General features: G+C 40.2%; 1 protein-coding gene across 1 annotated transcript; it reads right to left on the bottom strand.

Moving 5' to 3' along the window:
* Window positions 1-34: 34 nt before the first annotated feature.
* elk4 (ETS transcription factor ELK4) lies at window positions 35-21,117 on the bottom strand. The gene is made up of 6 exons (XM_084543950.1): window positions 20,221-21,117; window positions 14,235-14,449; window positions 11,590-12,366; window positions 10,856-11,095; window positions 3,810-3,932; window positions 35-3,718 (listed from the first exon to the last, which is right to left on the bottom strand). The coding sequence occupies exons 2-6, from the start codon at window positions 14,439-14,441 to the stop codon at window positions 3,620-3,622; spliced, it is 1,446 nt and encodes a 481-aa protein (XP_084400076.1). The 5' UTR covers window positions 14,442-14,449; window positions 20,221-21,117; the 3' UTR covers window positions 35-3,619.
* Between the last annotated feature and the right edge of the window lie 385 nt (window positions 21,118-21,502).

The raw sequence follows: 21,502 nt of genomic DNA, 5'->3' as shown, positions 1-21,502 counted from the left end.
TAGAGATCTTTTATTATTGGTCTCACCCCTCACGTGTCAATACGCCACTTAAGACAAGTAGCTTGTAAACATTTGAAAAAAGCATCAAACTTAGAACTGGACAGAACAAAGCAAGAAATGTGTCATTTCTTTAAAAACAAGATTTTACATTTTAAAGTGGAGGGAAAAACATCATCAGAAGATACAAATGAAGAAATATGTAAAAGACAGTTAAGGAGGACTCATGGTAGGAATCTTTTAAATGGGCTCTGGGGTATTTTTTTTTTTATTTATTTTTTTTAATAAAAGTTACTGCAAAAATGCAATATAGGCTTCCAATTTTATTGGGCTCTACAATAAATTCTCATAAATAAATATTGTGTGGTAGTGCCTAATTACAAATTTGTGTAGATTATTTGATAAACACTGTAAAAGATTAGAATTAAAGGACCAGTGTGTAGGTGTTAGAGTCGCTGTAGCAGTGGGGTGATTATCACACCAATGAAAACAATTTCTGCAAATGGATTCTAAGTCCTACACCCTGAATCTTTAGCTCTGATTTGTCGTATAAAATACGAAGTGCACACTTGCATCCTCCCTTTGGGAAAAATATATATTTCTCAATAAGTAATAACATTTCAAAGAGAAAGTGTGAGTCATAGAAAAGTGACAGAATCCAATACAACAGGAACCCCAAAAAATTTAAGTGCAAACGTTTCATCACCACATCTGCATTTACAATATCAACATGACAGTATATCAAAACACTCAACATATAAAACATAGATTTATATTTTCCCCCATAAGGCTTTGATTCCCAAAAAGAAGCCGACATTGCCTCCCAAATACACGAGAGGAAAACGACGTGAGGAAAAACATGCACAAAGAAAACATTAAATCAGAGAACCAAAAATAGCGGACATCTAACTATTTGGCTGTTACAAAAATAGAAATTAATCTTAAAATTCTATTGGCAGTACAGGAAAATAAAAAGAGATTACACAAAAATACTAAACAGGTTTTCTATATACTGTATATTTAGATACTTTCTGAGTAGATCTATTACCACAAACATTTAAAAGCAGGTCAGAAAGGGACATGGCCGCCAACTCTAAAACATGGCCTGATAGAATTTGACATGCTGTGCATATAAACCCATCTTGTAGTCTGTATGTACAATGATGCATCCAGAAAAAAAAACAAAAAAAAAAACACTGCGGTATATCTGACCACAGTGTAAACGTGCACAAGAAATCCCCGTGTTTCTGGGGATTGGTCTACGCAAAGAAATGGCATAAAAAGCATACAGACGCGCTGTTATATACCGTTACACCTCTCTTTGTCACCTTTTCAATGTCAGAACTGCTTCCACATTTAACAGAGGAAACTTGGGCTTGGCTGTGGTAAGGCACCTTGTATCACTGTGACGGACTGCAGGCTGAGGGGGCAGATGTCTGGTAGTTGAGTAGAAACGAGCATTAAGTCTTCCCCCTGCAAGATTCACTGGTCATCCATCCCTGGGTTAGAAAGTGACACTTTGGTAAACACACACACTTCAGTGGGTTCTATCCAAGTATCATGTAAACATGTGTGATATACAATTTTTTATATTTAACAGCATAGCAAAGTGGGATCTACCTCTTTAGTCTGTGTCTCAGACTTATGGCTTTAAAATCAGTTAGGCGCAATGGCTGATAATCTATAGGAGAAGGTGCTTAAGGTTTCTGCAGCCCTCAGTAAAAATGTTGGTGTACACACATGAGCCAAAACATTATGATCTGGTTGGATGTGGGGAAAAAAATGGTCAACTAAGCAACTCTTATATGGCCAGACAATGGAGTGAGCCCCGTTGATGAGGGCTGGGGGATGTGCTGGATCTTACAGGAGTTAAAGGACCTGGTGTCTAGGTGGCAGACAGTCTAGAGCACCTTCAGAGGACTAACAGAACCCATGCCACAGCATGTTGGAGCCATTTTAGAGGTACACAAATGATCAATAGCCTATTACGCAGTGGTGGGTCACAATGGCTGGCTCATCAGTGTGTTTCAGATGGCTAGGACCATGCAGATGTCCAGACTAGAGTAAGGACGTAGGCACCAACGTCTGGAGGTTACATCGGAGGTTAACTAACTGCACTGAAACAATGCCGCCTGGTTTCAGTTACAGTTGAACTCAGGAATAGTTTGAGATTTATTTGCTTTCTTGCCAAAAGTCATGTGAGTATCGTGGATTTGTAGCTGGGGATTTGACAGACAAACAAAAAGCATCTTTCATCAACTAACATGTTACAACGTGTATCTCATTTTGTAAATGTTTTCACTTTGTTTTGTTTTTTTTGTAGACACTGAACTGTTAACTGCTTCTCACTAAGAAATAGTCCAGCGTATTGCCCCATCATAAACCAGTAAACAGATGGAACATGTTAATCAGCGAGCTTTATCAGTGTTGGGAGACTTCTGTTATGTTTGGACAGAGCCAGTTTCCCTCCAGCTACATTACTATCCACAAACAAGAGGAGTCTCCATCTCCTCATGTAGATTACGTTTACGGGAAGAAAGCAAATAAACGTCTCTCTTAAATGGTTCCTAGATAGATTTTACTAAAACATTTAGTATGAAACTCTTCCAAAGTCTGGGTGTTTAACATTGAAGAGTTTAGTTAGAAAAGACAACATGAGGGCAGTACATAGTACAGGATTTGGGTATTGTTCCTTGCAGAACCCACGCACAGAGACGGTTATGGCTTCACTTTCTTTCATTCCCACGTGAAAGTTTACCAACTGGAGGCAGACCAGGCCACACTGGCTTTGAGGCCTATTCTACAGTTAATATACTGTACATTAAAACTGATACACAGAAGCATGATTCAAAGTTCAGCTTGGATTATGGCCACATGTCATGATAAGACAAGTAAGATAAAAATTCTGTGTATATGGCCTACATTTGGGAGGCAAAGCTTGACATTTAAGTTCAGATTAAGAGCTGCAGGTAAACATGCAGATTATAAGGTTAAAGCGTTACCAATTAACTAAAGTAATAGTTAAGGACGGAGCACAAAAAGGATCGTTATGAGCAGAGGAGAAAACAGGTCAGGAACTGATAGCATAAAACTGTCTTGTTAGGCAATAACACTTGCACAAAATAAGACAGAAATTTTATAAAAGGAAAGATTCAGATATCTAACACACTGCTCTGTGTCCAAGCATGAAGCAGAATGAGGATGCTGAGGGTTCAATCCGCATGCACGCATTGTTGCCATGACAATTCTTCCCTCCTTTGGATTGTTTTGACTGAGGAGTCCAGAAAAGCCAGACAAAATAAGTCGCATCAGGGTAATGGTGATGATGGCGTCAGCTTGTACGAATACAGAGAAACATCCTGAGGGCGTAGATGCCACGGCACAAACTGAATGCGTTACCCTCATCCAGCCAACCTGGACTGCCAACACTCCTCCGCACCCTCCCCTCACACACTTGAATGAAGTATGAACTCTCTGGCAGTGAAACTCAAAGCTCCAGAGTGATGGAGAATTGCGACGACTCAGCTCCCAAATCATTGTCCTGGATGTGAGAACGGGAGATGAAGCAGAAGTGATGGGAGGGGTTGTCTGTGATGCTTTGTGTGGGAGGAACGGGTTGATCCTATGTTTTCTGAGGGTCAGGTGAGATAGGCCCAGGTGTGTTGGTCCCATCCATGCTGTGTACTGGAATCTGGAACTGAGGGGTGAGGACTGATGGAAACTGGAACAGAATATAAAGGAGAGCATTAGGTGGCGTTATACTAATACACAGAAATAGAATGGGGAAAATACGTTTACTCTCATGCACTGACTTGGAACAGGTGACCCCCCGCCTGGCGTCGTGTGGCTGGGCTGAGTGGAGCAACTGGACTAAGCGTGCTCCAGAAGTGGATGTTGGACAGCAGGGGACTGGGAGTCAGCAATAGAGTAGGAGTCTGAAGAGGAAGAAGAACATATAGTGCTTTAAGTCACTCACAGGCAGAGGACACAGAAAAGAAGAATTTGTTTGAGAGCTGGCAACCTGAGGTGGGTCTCATGACCAAGCTGACATGACCTACTCTGATCCAGCAAATCTAATAGACTCTAAATTATTTGCAGTACCAAACAATGTCATGTGATCTGCAAACCACATCACCACTACAACTGAACACAAGGCCAAAGAGTCATGGGTCACTCATTACTGAAGCACTACCGCCACCTGCTGGTCAGGATCGGTGCACGCTAGAGGGTTTCTTCATAATTTATTTTAGACAGATTGATTACAGAGCTTCACGGCCCATCTTTATTTCATATTCTTTGATGTCTATATACCCTTCACAGGACAAGCGGTTACAGAAGATAGATGAATGAATTAATGAATGATGTCTATATATTTCACAGACACTACCTTAATTGTAATTTAATTTCAGAGAGAAACAGTAACTGTTATACCACCTATACAAAGACATTTCCAGGACAAACACAACTAATGATAATTTGCTTGTAAGGAATTAAGACAAAGCAGTATGCTGCCGAATTTCCAATGACTGAATGATTACCAATGACTGTATGAAATACAGTATTATAAATGATATGGATTTGATATGGATTAGTTTATGGAACACTGAATGTCTGGCGGACCCATTTTTTGGAGTTGTGGGAGTTGAAATCTCACCTCTACTTCACAATGAAGAATAAACATTTTCACACCTACATTTGCTAAATTTTTCTGCTTCACTTCAAGTACTGCAAAATTACAGTGAGTTGTTGTTTTTCTTTTTCTTCATCTTGTGGTTTGATTGGTGGCTGGCAAACCAGCTTGCAGGTGCATTATCTCCAACTGCTGTTGTTGTGTGGGTCAGCTAATGTACAGCTTTATTTACCAGATTCAGTACTCCTTGATCTGGCATACACAACAAGCTGGAGTAAATACACTGATATGGAAGTGGTTAGGTTTTGCAATGTCTGACAAGAAACACACCTTTGTGCTGTGCAATGATTGTAAAAAAAAAAATAGTGTTAAAACTAAACATCGAAGCATGACAAACCTGTGGTAGCAGTTAACAAAGCATGCAGTAAATGGAGCAATGTGTGCTTGTTACCGACTCAGCTACAAAACCACAACTCAAAAGCAGCAGACTTCAGCTGCATTGTTCTCCAGTGTCTCCAGTATTACAAGACAGGGCAAAGATGGAAGGAAATGAGGAAATTACAGAAGTGTTAGCATTTTAGATCAAAAAATATGGTACCAATTTATATGGTTCAAAACCTGAGTTGTTAAAGATGTTTAAAAGAAGTGATCACAAGTATGAACCATGTAGGAACAAATATTTTTAGGAAGTAGTTTAGTCCCTGTTTTATATTTTTATTTTTTGGACTCAGTTTCATTCAAAATCATACATACAGAATCATATCAGAACATATCTGCTGTTTTTCATCAGATATCAGATTAATAATATAGCTTGGATTCATAGTGTATGGATTCCTCACTATAGCAGTATACCCATGGCAGGGCTCTGCCTTCTAGTAAATATATCTTTTTGTCTCAGGGAGTATGTTATTTGTTCCATTTGATATATTTCCTTCATTTTTTCAGTTCACATATTGTATGTTGGAGGCTCAGGCTTCAGCCACCTTCCTCTAATGCTGTTAATTGCTGTTGCTAGTAGTATCTGCAAAAGTTTTTTGGCTCTTCTTAAGTGTTTCAAACTCTTCTTCCCAAATTTAGCTGTAATTTCAGGTGTCCGAAAGAACCTCATGATTACATTCCATTTAAATTCCCTTCATACATACGAATTAGTTACTACACAATGTACTTCAGTACAAATTTCTTTCCACATATCATGTGATATGTTGCAATTAATTTCATTTTCCCATCTCTCTTTAATCTGTGCAGTATTATTCAAAGTCACGCCTAAAAATATTTGGTAGCAATAGCTTATTCATTTCTTATCGCACTTTCTTGTTTGTACTTTTATCAATAATTCTTCAATTAGAGTTGGTTTAGCAACTTAACTGCAAGTACCTGAAGAATATGAATGCCCAGATATTTAATGCCATCTACTGGCCATTTAAACCCGCTCCGCGATTTAGTTGTATCTGAGATGTTACCACCTACATACCCTGTCATTTAATTGTTTTTCTTTATTTTCATGACTATTTACATTGTAGATTCTCACTGAAGACATCAAAACTATGAATGAACACATATGGAATTATGTAGTAAACAAAAAAGTATGAAATATGATTCATATTTTAGAGTCCTCAAAGTAGCCACCTGTTGCTTTGTTGATGAGCTTCATGATGTAGTCACCTGAAATGGTTTTCACTTCACAGGTGTGCCTTGTCAGGGTTCATTTGTGGAATTTCTTGCCTTCTTAATGGGGTTGGGACCGTCAGTTGTGTTGTGCAGAAGTCAGGTTGGTACACAGCTGACAGCCCTATTTGACAACTGTTCATATTATGGCAAGAACCAATCAGCTAAGTAAAGAGAAACAACAGTCCATCATTACTTTAAGAACTGAAGGTCAGTCAGTCCTGAAAATTGCAAAAACTTTGAATGTGTAGTTGCAAAAACCATCAAGCGCTACAACGAAACTGGCTCACACGAGGACGGCCCCAGGAAAGGAAGACCAAGAGTCACCTCTGCTGCTGAGGATAAGTTCATCTGAGTCACCAGCCTCAGAAAGTTAACAGCACCTCAGATTAGAGCCCAGATCAATGCCACACAGAGTTCTAGTAGCAGACACATCTCTACATCAACTGTTCAGAGGAGACTGCACCAATCAGGCCTTTATGGTCAAATAGCTGCAAGAAAACCAGTACTAAGGAAAAGCAACAAACATAGGAGATTTGTTTGGGCCAAGAAACGCAAAGAATGGACATTAGACCAGTGGAAATCTGTGCTTTGGTCTGATGAGTCCAAATTTGAGATCTTTGCTTCCAACCACCGTGTCTTTGTGCGACGCAGAAAAAGTGAATGGATGGTCTCTACATGAATGGTTCCAACCGTGAAGCATGGACGAGGAGGTGGCATGATGGGGTGGGGGTGCTTTGCTGGTGACACTGTTGGGGATTTATTCAAAACTGAAGGCACACTGAACCAGCATGGCTACCACAGCATCCTGCAGCGACATGCAATCCCATTCGGTTTGCATTTAGTTGGACCATCATTTATTTTCCAACAGGACAATGACCATAAAGACACCTCCAGGCTGTGTAAGGGCTATTTCACCAAGAAGGAGAGTGATGGAGTGCTGTCCTGGCCCTCACAGTGACCTGACCTAAACCCAATCGAGATGGTTTGGGATGAAATGGACCGCAGAGTGAAGGCAAAAGGGCCAACAAGTGCTCAGCATCTCTGGGAACTCCTTTATAGACTGTTGGAAAACCATTTCAGGTGACTACCTCATGAAGTCAATCGAGAGAATGCCAAGAGTGTGCAAAGCAGTGATCAAAGCAAAGGGTGGCTACTAAAGGACTCTAAAATATGAATCATATTTAGAGTTATTTCACACTTTTTTGTTTACTACATAATTTCATATGTGTTCATTCATAGTTTTGATGCCTTCAGTGAGAATCTACAATGTGAATAATCATGAAAATAAAGAAAAACCATTAAATGAGAGGGTGTGTGCACACTTTTGACTGATAGTAAATCTATGGCCATTGTTTTGTCCACGTTCATCTTGTAGCCCGAGAAGTATCCATACGTGAAAATGAGGTCCTTTAAGTATGGTATTGTTATTATAGGTTTTGTGAGATACAGCAGTACGTCATCTGCATACACAGAAATTTTATGCTGTTCTCCATTTATCGTAACCGCCTTTATATTATCATCCTCCCTAATCAGCTCTGTTAGTGGTTTGATACTGATATCAAATAAGAAAGGAGATAGTGAGCAACCTTGTCTACAACCACGCTCTAGGGTGAAGCGGTCTGAGAGAAACCCGTTCACCTTAACTGCGGATTGTGGACCTGAATATAAGGTTTGCATCAATTTGATGAAGTTTGGGTTTCGTCCCTGTTTATACATTAAAACATGACAATAGACTGTGGTGCAGATAAAGAAGGCGTTGGTTTACTTAACAATAGATCTGTCAACCAGCAGAACCATGCAAGCCTGACTGTTCATTTTACTGACGAGGACTAGAAGTAACGCTGTTCTTATATTATTCTTCTGCTCAGCATCATCCCTTTATTACAGAAGTATGTTCATTTTAACCCATTTAGGCCTAAATACTCTTCTGTAAACCCCCTCTCAAAACCTGAGGTTTTTCAAAATATGTCAACGCTTACTAAAACCTTAATTTCTCAGGTTCTGTAGCAGATAAAAACATGAGATAAAAAGCATTTGACAGCTTACTTCTTTGGCTTTCAACTTGACTGACTTGCTAGGCATAATCTTCAAATGCATTTTTTTTAAAAAATCAATAAACACCAAACATTTTTAAAATTTTGAAAATCAGTAAAGATCTATTTTTTCAATTACTTCGTCAATATCACTTCCTTCACTTGAGTCAGCCATGACGGATCGCTAGCACGGTGTTTAAAATTTTCGACCAAAACATACTCCACGTGTAGGCTTATTTCGACCAATCACAAAGCGTTTTATTAGTCACATGAGTTTAAAAAAAATCCCTAAGCATCTCTGTCACTCACCCCAAGAATATTTCAGCCAATCACAGTGCATATAATTGGCCATGTGCCTCGAAAAAGACGACAACGCTCAAAATGACACAGACGCGTTTGCCGGCCTTAATGGTAACTACGCATAGATGCGTGATCCGGTCTTAAAGGGGAACTCCGGCGCAAAATGAGCCTGGGGTTAATAACACATGTGTACCGAGTTCGACCTTTCTCTGGTATTTGTTTTCATGCATTTGTTTTGTTTGTCAAATGTGACCAGTTTTCTTGCAAACCGCTAATTAGCGTATAACGCTAGCCTTCGGGGCACACGTACAAATGAAAAGAAATCGCTATTTCTATACCACTAACAAGGCTCACAATATCACCACACTTACACGGTAGCATAACTAGGGTCTCTACATGTAAACCGAAGCATTGAGAACTTTGCAAGTATACAGGCAGTTTATTAAAAAAGGAATACAGTACCGTTCGCGTCGGGCTCGCATATCCAGGCGGGCGCCATCTTGGGGAAACTGAACTGTCTGTTGCCGGAAGAAAGCACTGAGAGCATAGGAAAGAGAGTTCAGTTTCCCCAAGATGGCGCCCGCCTGGATATGCGAGCCCGACGCGAACGGTACTGTATTCCTTTTTTAATAAACTGCCTGTATACTTGCAAAGTTCTCAATGCTTCGGTTTACATGTAGAGACCCTAGTTATGCTACCGTGTAAGTGTGGTGATATTGTGAGCCTTGTTAGTGGTATAGAAATAGCGATTTCTTTTCATGTGTCGGTGTGCCCCGAAGGCTAGCGTTATACGCTAAATAGCGGTTTGCAAGAAAACTGGTCACATTTGACTAACAAAACAAATGCATGAAAACAAATACTAGAGAACGGTCGAACTCGGTACACATGTGTTATTAACCCCAGGTTCATTTTGCGCCGGAGTTCCCCTTCAATGCCTGGATTATGCTTCCGCGTAGTGATCACGCAATGGTCACGCAATGGCCACGCAGTTGCTTGGACGCAGTCGTGAGACCGTGATGGTTCTGCGTGGGGTTTTCGTGTCGAAATGCAATTCAATGCCACACCGGTAGAGGGCGCTATGATTTTTTGTGACCGACCGACCGAGACTCTTGTGACGTATCTCGCCTCGTATAGTTATTTACCTTCCGGCTTTTGTCGTAGTCACAGTGAACGATGGACACCGAGACAGAGAGACTGTTGTCCATTCTCAAAGACCAACCAAACTGAAGACTTTTTAAAAATGGCGGTGTTTGAGTGGAAACCGGAAAAGCGGTCTCCAGCGGATGTAGTTAGCGGACCAATCACAGCCAATGCCGCTGCGTTGCTGCTGCGTTGCTGCTGCGTTGCTGCTGCGTTGCCGTTGCGTCGCCTCGACGCGCGTCGAGGATTTTTGGGAGGTGCACGTCTGGCCCTTGCGTAGGACGTACGGGGGTCCGCAAGGACGTAATAGGTCCGTACGCCCCCTCGCGCTGTGTCAACGCGGAAGCATAACTTGGGCTTAAAGGTAAACACGCGCACAGATGCGTGATCCGGTCTGAATGGGTTAAGAGGTACACTGCTACATATCCACACATTATGGTGAAATAGAGCATACTGGAGCCCCTTTTTGATGAACAGAAATTCAGAATTCAACCTGTTTGTTGTAATTAATTGTGAATGTTTATCCACTCTTTTATCTTAACAAATAATGCACATTGATACCCTTGTAGGTGAATCCTTTTGCTATTATTTTTGTACATTTGCCATGCCAGAAACATTTTTGAATCGTGTTTTGTCATGAGTTCATGTGAATCACTTATAAAACTGAAAAGAATCCGCATTTAATTTTTGGGCCATACGCCCAGTCCTACTAGTGGGACTTTAAAATTTTGTAGCTGGAGCCAAGCTTTAGTTATTTAATTTGTATTAGTTTACCGGCCTAACTAGATTTGAGCTATGAATTAACTGAATATGAGCATTACAGTTAGGTGCATGTAAGACAATGTGACCATGACATTTACTGTAATGAAACACTATCAAGAATTGACAGGTCAGTTTTCATTATTAAAATCATCATCAGTGTTTAAAAAAATGTCTGTTTTTTCTGGTGAGAGCAGTGACCTGACCACAAATTAGTTTTAGGCTCAATTTTGCAGATGTGATAGTTCCACATTGAATAGTCTTTAAACGGAAGCCTCTAAAAAAAACTGACACTACAAGCAAATAAAAATAAAAATCACACTCTCACCTGTAGCATTGCTGGTGTTAGAGAGGCAGTAGGTAGTGAGGGGCTGCAGAGGTTCATGGGGGAGAAGTCAGAGGCAGTGACCAGCAGAGTTGGTGGGCTGATCTGCAGGACTTTCGGTGGCTTGCGTATCTTTCCTGAGCTCTGGGTGCTGACTGTGGTGCTGCTGCTTACTGAGGATGAACTGGTTTCAGCATCCACCAAACTGGTCTCATCTCCAGATAGACCCATGCCACTGTCCACCTGATTTACACAATCAGATTTTTTTCACGTGTCAAATTCAAGAATACATGAGCCAATACATTTGATAAGCATGTTCTTCAGATCGCATACTTGTTTCACATCACCAAAAACAAATAAAAAGCGGTGGTGACTTTTTTGTGAACATAATAATTATGAGTCTAAGGTGTTTCTAGATAATATATCAACACAACTTTTAGAAATAAATTAAATTTACTCCTATTAAATTAACTAACTGGCCTTGTTCCATCATCAGTTATTTCCTGCTCAGATGGATTTTCTTTGGTGTAACTAATAACTGCAAAGCAGATTTCATTTAATTCATCAATAATGAATATCTAAAACAAAAGTGAATCATTGAATGTTTGTGTAATGAACTCATTGGTAATTATTACTCATGTCACCCACTCAACATTTTAGCATAACCTTAATATTTCCAGTTTTCTATTCTATAACTAGCCATGTGTGACATATGTACAGTATGTATGTATACTAGCCTTCTCCTGTGCCTGAGCATCTGTTGGCTCTGGTGCCTGAGCATCTGCGGGCTGAGAAGATCTGGACTCTATGTCACTGTCGATCACCAGCTCCTGAGAGGAGTCGGGCGCGAGGCTTGGTGACGGGCTGGCTGAGGTCAGGTCTGGTAGGCTGAACGTTGGTTCTGATGGGCGCATATGTTCAAAGGAGTAGATGGACTGAGGGGGCAAGGAGGAGTGTGTGCTGATGTCTTCGGCCCTCTGCAGTGTAGCCTGAAGAGGATCCAAATGGTTGGGTATCAGGGTTGGCTCTATGGCAACCTGAAGAGGTGGTGCTGGTGCTGGTTTTGAAGGGGTGTTTCCAAACTTGATGACCGATGGTAAAGCAGTTAATTGTTGTGTCTGAAGCAGGGCCTCCTGGCTCTGTGAGGTGGCAGTGAGACCCCTCTTGTCAGCCATTTTCTCACCTGGATTTTCTATTTTGATGGACTTGAAGAGCTGGCGTCCATTTTGCAGAGAGTTGAGGGTAAAGGAGGTGTACAGGCCAGAGTGTATATAGTCATTACGATTTGACTGCTTGGTACTGGAGGTTAGAGCTGCTGTGCTGCCCCCTACCTTGGCTCTGTCACCAGACTCACCCTCCTGTAGAGTGCTGTCTCCCCTCTTTAAAAGTGAAGGGATGCCCCCAGCAGTCACATCCCCGCCCTCAGTTCGGGTAGCAACATCTCCTTTCAGGATGTCAGGATAGGACACAAAACGGTACACAAACTTCTGACCATTCACCTTCTTTATGATGTTCTGGAAGACACAGAAAAGCAACATCACAGTCATTAAGGCAGGAAACACACAGGGACAGGAAAAACAAGCCTTTGCCTGATGTAGTGTACCAAAGAAGGAGTAAAAAATAGAAGAGTCAGACCACAGAAAAGCTTTGTGCGTGGGACAGCTCTGTCCTTCCTGTCTGTACCAAAACTAGTAGCCACAAACGCTGCAGCCAAACATACCAGAGCAGCCCTGCCCTGCCCTAAACACCCACAGGATCATGCTGTGCATTTGCCAAACCACAAGCAGAGTGAGAGACAGGAGGCACTGTCCTCTTCTTCTACATGTCACTGAGAAGTGAAGTCTCCCTTCACTCAAAAAAGAATAGTTTGTACTCATTTGGACGTTTGACCTTTACTACGTAGAATGATGTATGGGCAGGGTCTGGCACTAGAAAGAAGTACTCACCATCACTCTTAGCTTATGGAGATCATCATGGTGTGTGTGTGTTCACACAGCACATATGACAATAGACTTTACAGTGAAGTAGTGGACATCACACCAGTTTGATAAATAATAATATACTGTATAATATTACTTCATCCCTATTTAAGGGGGTAAGTTATATCAAACACAAAGAGATTATTAAAAGCAAAACTTTTCTATACATTTTTTAAAAAAGTCTGAAAGTGATCTTGCATTGTGAGGTCTTCGTTGCAGCTGCTTGGAGGAAACAGTGTTCTTTGAGGCTCCAGCTGTTGCTTTGAAACACATTCAACTATGCAGTTCACAACATCATGTAGTTGCTTTAATTACGATTCATAGTTTGACATCTGATTTCACACATATGAGCTTATTGCACCATTTGCACCATGATCCAATTCATATTAATTTGTTTTTAATTTGTTGTTTTGGAATCCAAACTTAGAGAACTCACAAAATAATGTTGACAGAGTGTATAATATATAACACTGAAAAGCCTGCAAACTGGATTTAATAATAATAATAATAATAATAATAATAATAATAATACATTTTATTTATAGGCGCCTTTCACAACACTCAAGGTCACTGTACAAATTGTTTAAAATAAAACACAATTCAATACACGAAATAGTTAATAGTTTAGCCCCGCATTGATGAACATGTTGGATCGGTGTGCTCTGGTGCAAACCCTCAAAATTCTTTATCCTATTATAAAATTATATCAGTGAAGTCATTAGATGCAAATACACGTAAAGAATTCTAATTAAGTCTAATTATGTCACATCTTACTTCAGTTGCGCCACTTTAAAGAGCTGACATTACATAAGCAACATGTTGTTTTGATTTGAAACTGTGAATCACCAGCGCTGCTACATCTGTAAGACAGTCCTGACCGAGCAAACTAATAAGTGCAGTGAATACCACATTATCCTCTGCTGAAGACACCCAGCTATGGCTATGGATGACAGATGGAATCAGAACAAAAGACTCAAATTAAGGCTGACAGCAGAGCTGCAACCTATCAATCACACTGTGGCCAATCTGCCAGCCACACATCTTTCCAAACTACATTCTTGCCAGCGTCTTTCTTGCTCATACATATACTAACACCAGATGTTTGAACTGAAAAAGGTTGCAACTGGTCAAATGTCTGAAGAAACGGGGAGACCAACAAATGTTTTTGGATCCCAGTGTTCAACCAGGTTCCTTGTATGAATGACAATGTTGTGCACAGGCAACAAATGGCAGATGGCTGGATAACTAGCTGTCTTGCTATACTGAAAGTAACTGTTATCTATAACAAGTGAAACCTGAAGACCAAAATACTGCTTACACATCAAATTCATGTCAGCTACTTTAAATCAAGTACAACCCACTGCTGTCAGTCCTGAGGTAGATAATAGTGTATATGAGTTTACCTTGTCATAGTAGTATCTGAGTGCCCTACTGAGTTTGTCGTAGTTCATATTGGGCTTATTCTTGCGGGCTCCCCAGAGCCGGGCCACCTCCTCCGCCTGCAGCAGTTTGAACTCCCCTTCTTCATTGGTCCAGCAGATGAGCTGCTCATTACTGGAATCCAACAGGAGCTGGAGAAGGAACTGCCACAGGGTGACAGAGTTGTCCATGTCTTTCACTGAAAAAAAACAGATAGGTGGAAAAAATTAGGCTCATCAACCACAGAAAGAACTGCCCCTCATGGCTTAACAATTGCAGTGACGGATCCATACAAATACCAGTCTTAGACACACTGCTGGAGGTCAATTTAACAAGATGTGCTGTGTCGTGATGAAAAGTTGTAATTTGCTTCTTGATCTGACTTTCTTCCTTCAATCGGTCAACTAAAGATGTAAATGCATGAATACCAGCAAACTGTAATAGCTTTCTGCAAATTATGATAAAATACTAGACTTTAACCTGATGAGTATTTGATTTCACTGATCTGTTTCAATCTTGGCCATCCTCACCTATTCATAGGGAACCACTGAAATCCCTAATGTTTAATGGCTGTTTCATAAAGGCAAGGAATAAGAGGTGGTTTTATAGAACCACATCCACCATCTGCCGCAAGCACCATTCCCTCATGTGGCTTCCACATTCCAGGACGTTAATGCCACCATACACCCTGCTGAACAAACAGAAGAGTGGTTTCTTTAACAGCTGGACTAAGTCAAACACATTCATCCCTTGGTGATCTGGACTGTGCATCAAAAACCTATTAAAGAACAGTCATCCTCTGCACAAAGTATGTATGACAGCTTTCAAAGGACAGGGGCTGTTTAGGTTTAGGACCATGATACTGAAATACTTACACACATCTAGATGTGATTTCACGTTGTTCAAATTAATGATGTCGTCAATGCAGAACTGTGACATAGCCGTTTACTAGCCCAGCTCAAGGATAAACATCTTCAGGTGTTTTAAAGGCAGCACAACTCCATGGCATTACAACAAACAATTCAAAAAAAGACAAACCAATATTGTGTTATTTCTAACTATAAAAACTGAAAATAGCTGTATGAGATCCTGGCTGCCCTTGACTCATGGTGAAAAACATCACCAACCAAACTGAACTGATACACATCACTTACACTACTGTAACAAAGCATTTTGCTTTCTGGTAGCTTGTAGACAGTAAACAAACTGCCTAAAAGAAAAGTAATAATGCTGACTTTTGATTATCCTGGACTTTTTCTTGGGTTCAGAAGCAGAGGTTCAGCCCACCTTTGAGATTTTCTTTCGGACTGGTTTTACTGATATCGCACTATGCTTTCATCACAGGCCATAAACAGCAGTGGTACATTAACACAGGTGTTTTCATTTTAGCTAGTTAGACTTCCTCTTAGGACTGTGGCCGTGTGTAGAATGTTCTTGACAAATATCTCCCTCGTATTTTCGTGTGTGACAAGTTAAAACCCTAACCTCAACCACCAGTCTTACATTTTGACTAATGAACCCCAATAGCAATCCACACCTAGAACTGGTATATCAACAGCATAGCCAACTGGTGCATCTGCTTCAAACAAACCAAGTCAACCTAACCTGATTTAAATATAGTCCTTCTTGTCCGTCACCTCAATTCTCAAAATTCACCTAATTACATGTTGTCGGCAGAAAAATGACAGGTTCTTCTTTTCACTAGGGGAAAGGCTTCTCTACGGACAATACCAGAAGATAAATGGGTGCACTCCTTCTGTGAGTGACACTGAAAGTGAGCCCAAAGGTGAGGACACTGGAGGTATAACTGTAGTGTGTTATAAGGTGTGGTTGGATACAACACATAACCCTAAATACTGCATGAGAGTATGACCATCTCCATCTCCTGACAGCCTGAAGTTGTTTGAGACATGAAAGAGGAGGAAACCTACTTCCTATGATAGTTCAGTGGTTTTAAGATCTGGTGGTTGGGCTGGCCACTGTCAGAATCTGTCAACATCCTGCTTTTCATGAAACCTCTCTGTCCATTCAGCAGTGTGGAAACATTAGACTGGACTAGACCTCAGTGCTATGCTATGGCAACAATTCTGCTGCATTTGGTTCACCAGAGGAATGTGTTGTCTAAAATACAGTGCTTCTAGTTCTTAGTAATAATAATAATAATAATGGTTTGTATACATTTTATTATAATTACATTATAATCACAAAGCATGTGACAGCTCAATGTCCTTGCACCAACTGACCCGTTTATGTGTCACATGTCATTTCCTTAATCATAAAATGTGTGATTCCCATACAGTATTTTAAGATGATGTTTAATTTGACACTAATATATTGATCCTACTAATACCACATACACCAGCAAACATGAAAACTATTGTGAAAAAAATATTGTTTTCATACAATTGTTTTCACAATGCATCTACGATCACTTGTCACTCCCTTAGGTTCAATTGTAAAAATAAATGCATTCTAATATATAAATTCAGTAGGGATGCTCGATATTGGCTTTTCTGCCGATATCCGATATTCCGATATTGTCCAACTCTTAATTTCCGATACCACCCGATACCGATATATGCAGTCTTTTTACACCAAAATTGTTAGGTAATAACATAACATATCACCTATTATGGAATTAACACATTATGCCTAATTTTATTGTGATGCCCCACTGGATGCATACATGAATGCAACATGGCTTTTCAAATGTAAACACTGTCTGTGCAAAATAAGTTATTGAAAAAAGTGCCAAAAAAGTACCATTCATTTATTTTTTTTGTGTTTTTAGAGAGAAAATTTTGCCTCAAACACTACAGACAATATCAAAACAAGGAAGACGCATATCTTCAGTCCAGAGTAGTAAACAAACATAGTCCTCTTTTTCCAGGTTCAATGTTCTCTGACAAAAACACACCTTTTTAAAATTGCTTTTAATGTTTAGCTCAGTTTATTGTGTTTTTAATGTTATATTTCACATTGTTTTGCTGATTTGATGTTCTTTTTATGTAAAGTGTCTTTGAGTACCTTGAAAAGCGCTTTTAAATAAAATGTATTATTATTATTAATGACTGAGTCTGAGTCATTGCAAATCACAAATTTAGTTAGTAGGTGACACTTGGAAATACTTCCAAAACCACGGACATCTCATGCACCGGGCGAGCAAGCTTGTTAGCCACGGTTAGCAACCTACGAGTCTAGCGTGTTGTTGTTGTTGTTGTTATACGTCATCAAGCACGCGCCTGTAAACGTCCCATGCTGCGTTCATGCAGACTCGGAAATGCTGAAGCCTACAGAACAAACATCGGTTATAAAAACCCGATACCGATAATTCCCGATATTACATTTTTAACTCAATATCAGCGGGCCGATATTATCAGACATCCCTAGTATTCAGCATTAGTTTCAAATAACAGAGAGCTGTTGATTCAACTGTGTTTTCAATTCGGAGGCTGTGGTTTTTAGTACCACTGAAATGTGTTGAAATGACAGGTTTCTATTATGCGTAATTCAGTACGGTTCAACAGCACCACAAACTACACCTTCCAAAATGATCATCCAGTTAAATTACCACCTTTGTGTTGCCGATTCAACATAAACTGATCATTAGAACAGTCATGAAGGGACATTTAGTGCAGGACTGTTATATTAGAATGCATTTATTTTCAAGTGAATGTAGGTTGATCATGAAAACAATTGTTAGTTTTGATTAGTGTACCCTTAAACTGGCAAGGGAGTGCATTTGGTAATATAATTTATTTAAAGTCAAAAATAGTGTAATCTTCTGCATCCAAAAGTAAAGTCTTCACATGGATGTGCTCTCTCCAAGTACAGCTACATAATTTACTTTAATGTAAGGCAAAGAACAGTAATCATTTTTTTTGTTGTTAAAACCCCCACTATCATTTAAATCATTTAAAACAGTTGCTGCCGAATTTTCTGACACTCAACTAAGTGATAAAGCGTAGCAGGTATAAAGATGCTTTACGAGAACTAAAATAACAACTGAATAAACTATTGTATAAAATTAACAAGACACGAATATAAAAACAAGATACATCCAACTAAAGAATACACAAACCAGACTAAGAAATACCAGACATTCAATTCCACCTTTAAGCATTAACATTTTATGATGCTCAACACAATTGACAGGAACTACTGTTACCTAATCAACACACCTGTCACTAAAAACAAACAGACCTTTTACAAACACCTTGATTTTGAATATACTTTAGAACTGTTCCACAACCCATGCTGAGACCATTTATCAAGTAGGCTAAACAACAAGATGTGCTGCAGGGTTTTCTCCAGAGTTGGTAAGGTGGTATTAATGGATCAGTCTACAGGTATTATGCTGAGTGTATGCTAGCTAAAGAAACCCCCGACAATTAAACTCCCCCAGACGCCTGTGCTTTTATTCCCATGAATTAAACGGTAAATGGCCTTGCTTTTATATAGCGCTTTTCTACCTATTGGTACTCACAGCGCTTTACAGTCACAGACACATCTACCCATTCGCTCACACATTCACACACCACGCACTGGGAGCAACTGGTGCCTTGCTCAAGGACGCTTCGGCATGTGGCACATTCCGGGGATCGAACCGCTAACCCTGTGGTTCGTGGACAAACCGCTCTACTGAGCCACACCAGCCTTCATGACACGTTTCACTGTTCCATCAAAGGGAATACTGTAAGTTAACCAGATAAACATTAACAGACAACTTAAAATGATTTTTAAGCAACCGTGTGCAAAAGCATAGCACACATACTGCAGCTTGAATATCACTTGCTACGGCCAAAGACACTGACCGTCACCCGTGTTCATCTAAGAAGGGCAACGTCCCATATAGCAGATGTTCTGATGAAGTGTCTTGTGTTTGATGCAGCTGTTAAACACACTTGATTACCAACATCGAAAAGGAATTGCGGCTCCACTTGTCACCCTGACAAAAAAATAAATAAAAAACTACTGTGGTATGCAATCATTGTTTCACTGAAAACCCTATTATTAGACAGTGCTTAGAGCCCACTCCCAGTAATCCGCTCACGTGCAATGCAATTGTGAGCTGGAGTTGAACAGACACGTTAGATTCTTCTGCTAGGCAAGGACCTCTGTTTTCTCATGTTTTGGTTTTGGATTTTGGGTCCCTGCAATTCACACCCAAGCTACCCAAGCTGGCATGAAGAGCCACACTAGAAGTTACCACCACACTGACACATGCTGCTGTGACATTCGTCCTAATTTGACTGGTATGTGTTGGAGCTTTTTTCAAGTGGTATTCCTGCTATTTTGTTCACTCAGTGTTACAGACTGAATATGACTAGAGCTCTGGCTGTCAGAATCTGTCAACGTATGTGTGTGTGTGTGTGTGTGTGTGTGGGTGTGTGTGTGTAAGCTTCTTATGTGGACGAATAAATCTGCCCTGACTCATCCAGACCTGCTGGGATGGAGACACCCCAACCCACACAAACACACACTCACACAATCTGTCCCAAACAGTCATGTTTAAACCGGTGGTATCGGGGCAAAAAATAGGACAGTGTCAAAACTGCTGCCAGAGGAAAAGATTACCAATGAACGTTATATAACGCTTGACATTAGCAGCACACACACTATCTGCGGAGATAACAGCAGCTTGTTTCAATCCGTCGTATGAAAATGGTTATTCATGCGCAATAAACTGGTTTCTGCTGTCAGACCGTCAAGCAAAGCACCCACACACTGCAAAATAAAAGACCACTTGTTGATGCACAGCGTTAGGTTAGTTTCGTTACGGTCGGTGTGGGTTACAGTTCTTCCCCGGCTCGCTGAACTACCAAAGTACACCGCCGAAGCTTAAAGACGCATTTAAGCATGTATTCAAACACCGAAGGGGGGCAAACAAATCAAGGCACAGGCGTTATAGTTTGCTAACTGAAGTTAGCCGTTAGCTAGCTTCGCGTTAGCCTGGCTTGCAAATATTACCTCGCTCGTCGAGCCCGCGGGATTTCCGAGTCGTCGAGCCGCGGCGAAATGTTCCCAAAACATTTCCGAAAAGCTTCCTATGCGGCCATAGCTCTGAGAAGAAGTGTCAAACTGAGCGCCAAGCGAATACCTGAACATAAAATACATTAAACTGTATTTCGCTTCCACTGACGATATATCCTTTGAACAGGAAATAATGTTGCGTTCACTGACCCTCGTACACTTCCAGGTTTAGAACTGTCCGCCTCCAGCAGCGTTTGTGTCATTTTCTGTTTTGGCGGCTTCTTGTGCTGCAAATAATTTGGCCTGTGAAGATAAGGCGAGTAAAAACACTTTACTCTGACGCTTCAGGGCTATGGTCATAACGGTTGTTTGCCATACACACAAATGCCTAAAGAGTAGCAGTTTACGCAATCTCCGCTGCTTCACTCGTCTGTCCTTGATTATGTTTGCCCTTACCAATATTCCCACGCCTCGAAAAGCACATAAATGTGTCACTAAACTCACGCTGAGATCACTTCCTTTCTCGTTGTGTTTTTATTATTTTATTGCTGCTCGCGGTTAAGAAAATCTACTAAACTCAAATAGCAGTGTGGGATACATGTAACGTGCTCCACTGTTCATTTATCCAATGTTGGCTTTACAGTTCACAGTGTGCTGAAAGCCTGTGCTGTGTAGATACAACAGGAAATCATTGCAGAACTTTTATACTTAGGTTTTAGTATCTCAGAAAACTGGGAGCATGTTTTAATAGTAGTTGCCAGGAACTCATGCTGCTATTTATACGTAAAAGTATATATAATATTTTTAATAAAGTTTGTTTTTACCAGATCTGACAGTAGTAAGAATCTCATATAGGCCTACCAGTTCATGGTTCCTTCTCTGACACCTATTCATTCACAGTGAAGCCAAATTTTCTGATAAAATGGGCAGCAGGTCTGCAGGGATGGACATTTTTAAATTTTATTTTATTTTATTTTATTGCTGCTACTTTATTATATTTAGCTTTTCACTGCAACCAAAAATCACTAGTTCGGGGCTCTAAACTAAACTAACCTCACTAATTAGAGGATGTTTTTGTAACTCTGCCAAATGTATTAATCCACAATCATAATCAGTAAATTGATCCCTAAAAAAATGCTATCAGTCTTTAAATTTGAATTTTGAATTTACTGAGGGATAGCCCCTTGAGATGTAGCATCTCATTTTCGAGGGGGTCCTGAATACACAAGTAACACAGAAAAACATAGATACAAACATATATTACATGAAACAATAGTAC

The sequence above is a fragment of the Chelon labrosus genome (genome assembly GCF_963514085.1).
Source record: "Chelon labrosus genome assembly, chromosome: 4".
NCBI classification, from domain to species: Eukaryota; Metazoa; Chordata; class Actinopteri; order Mugiliformes; family Mugilidae; genus Chelon; species Chelon labrosus.
Note: the sequence above shows the minus strand (reverse complement) of the source record. Positions and strands in the feature narration are given on the sequence as shown.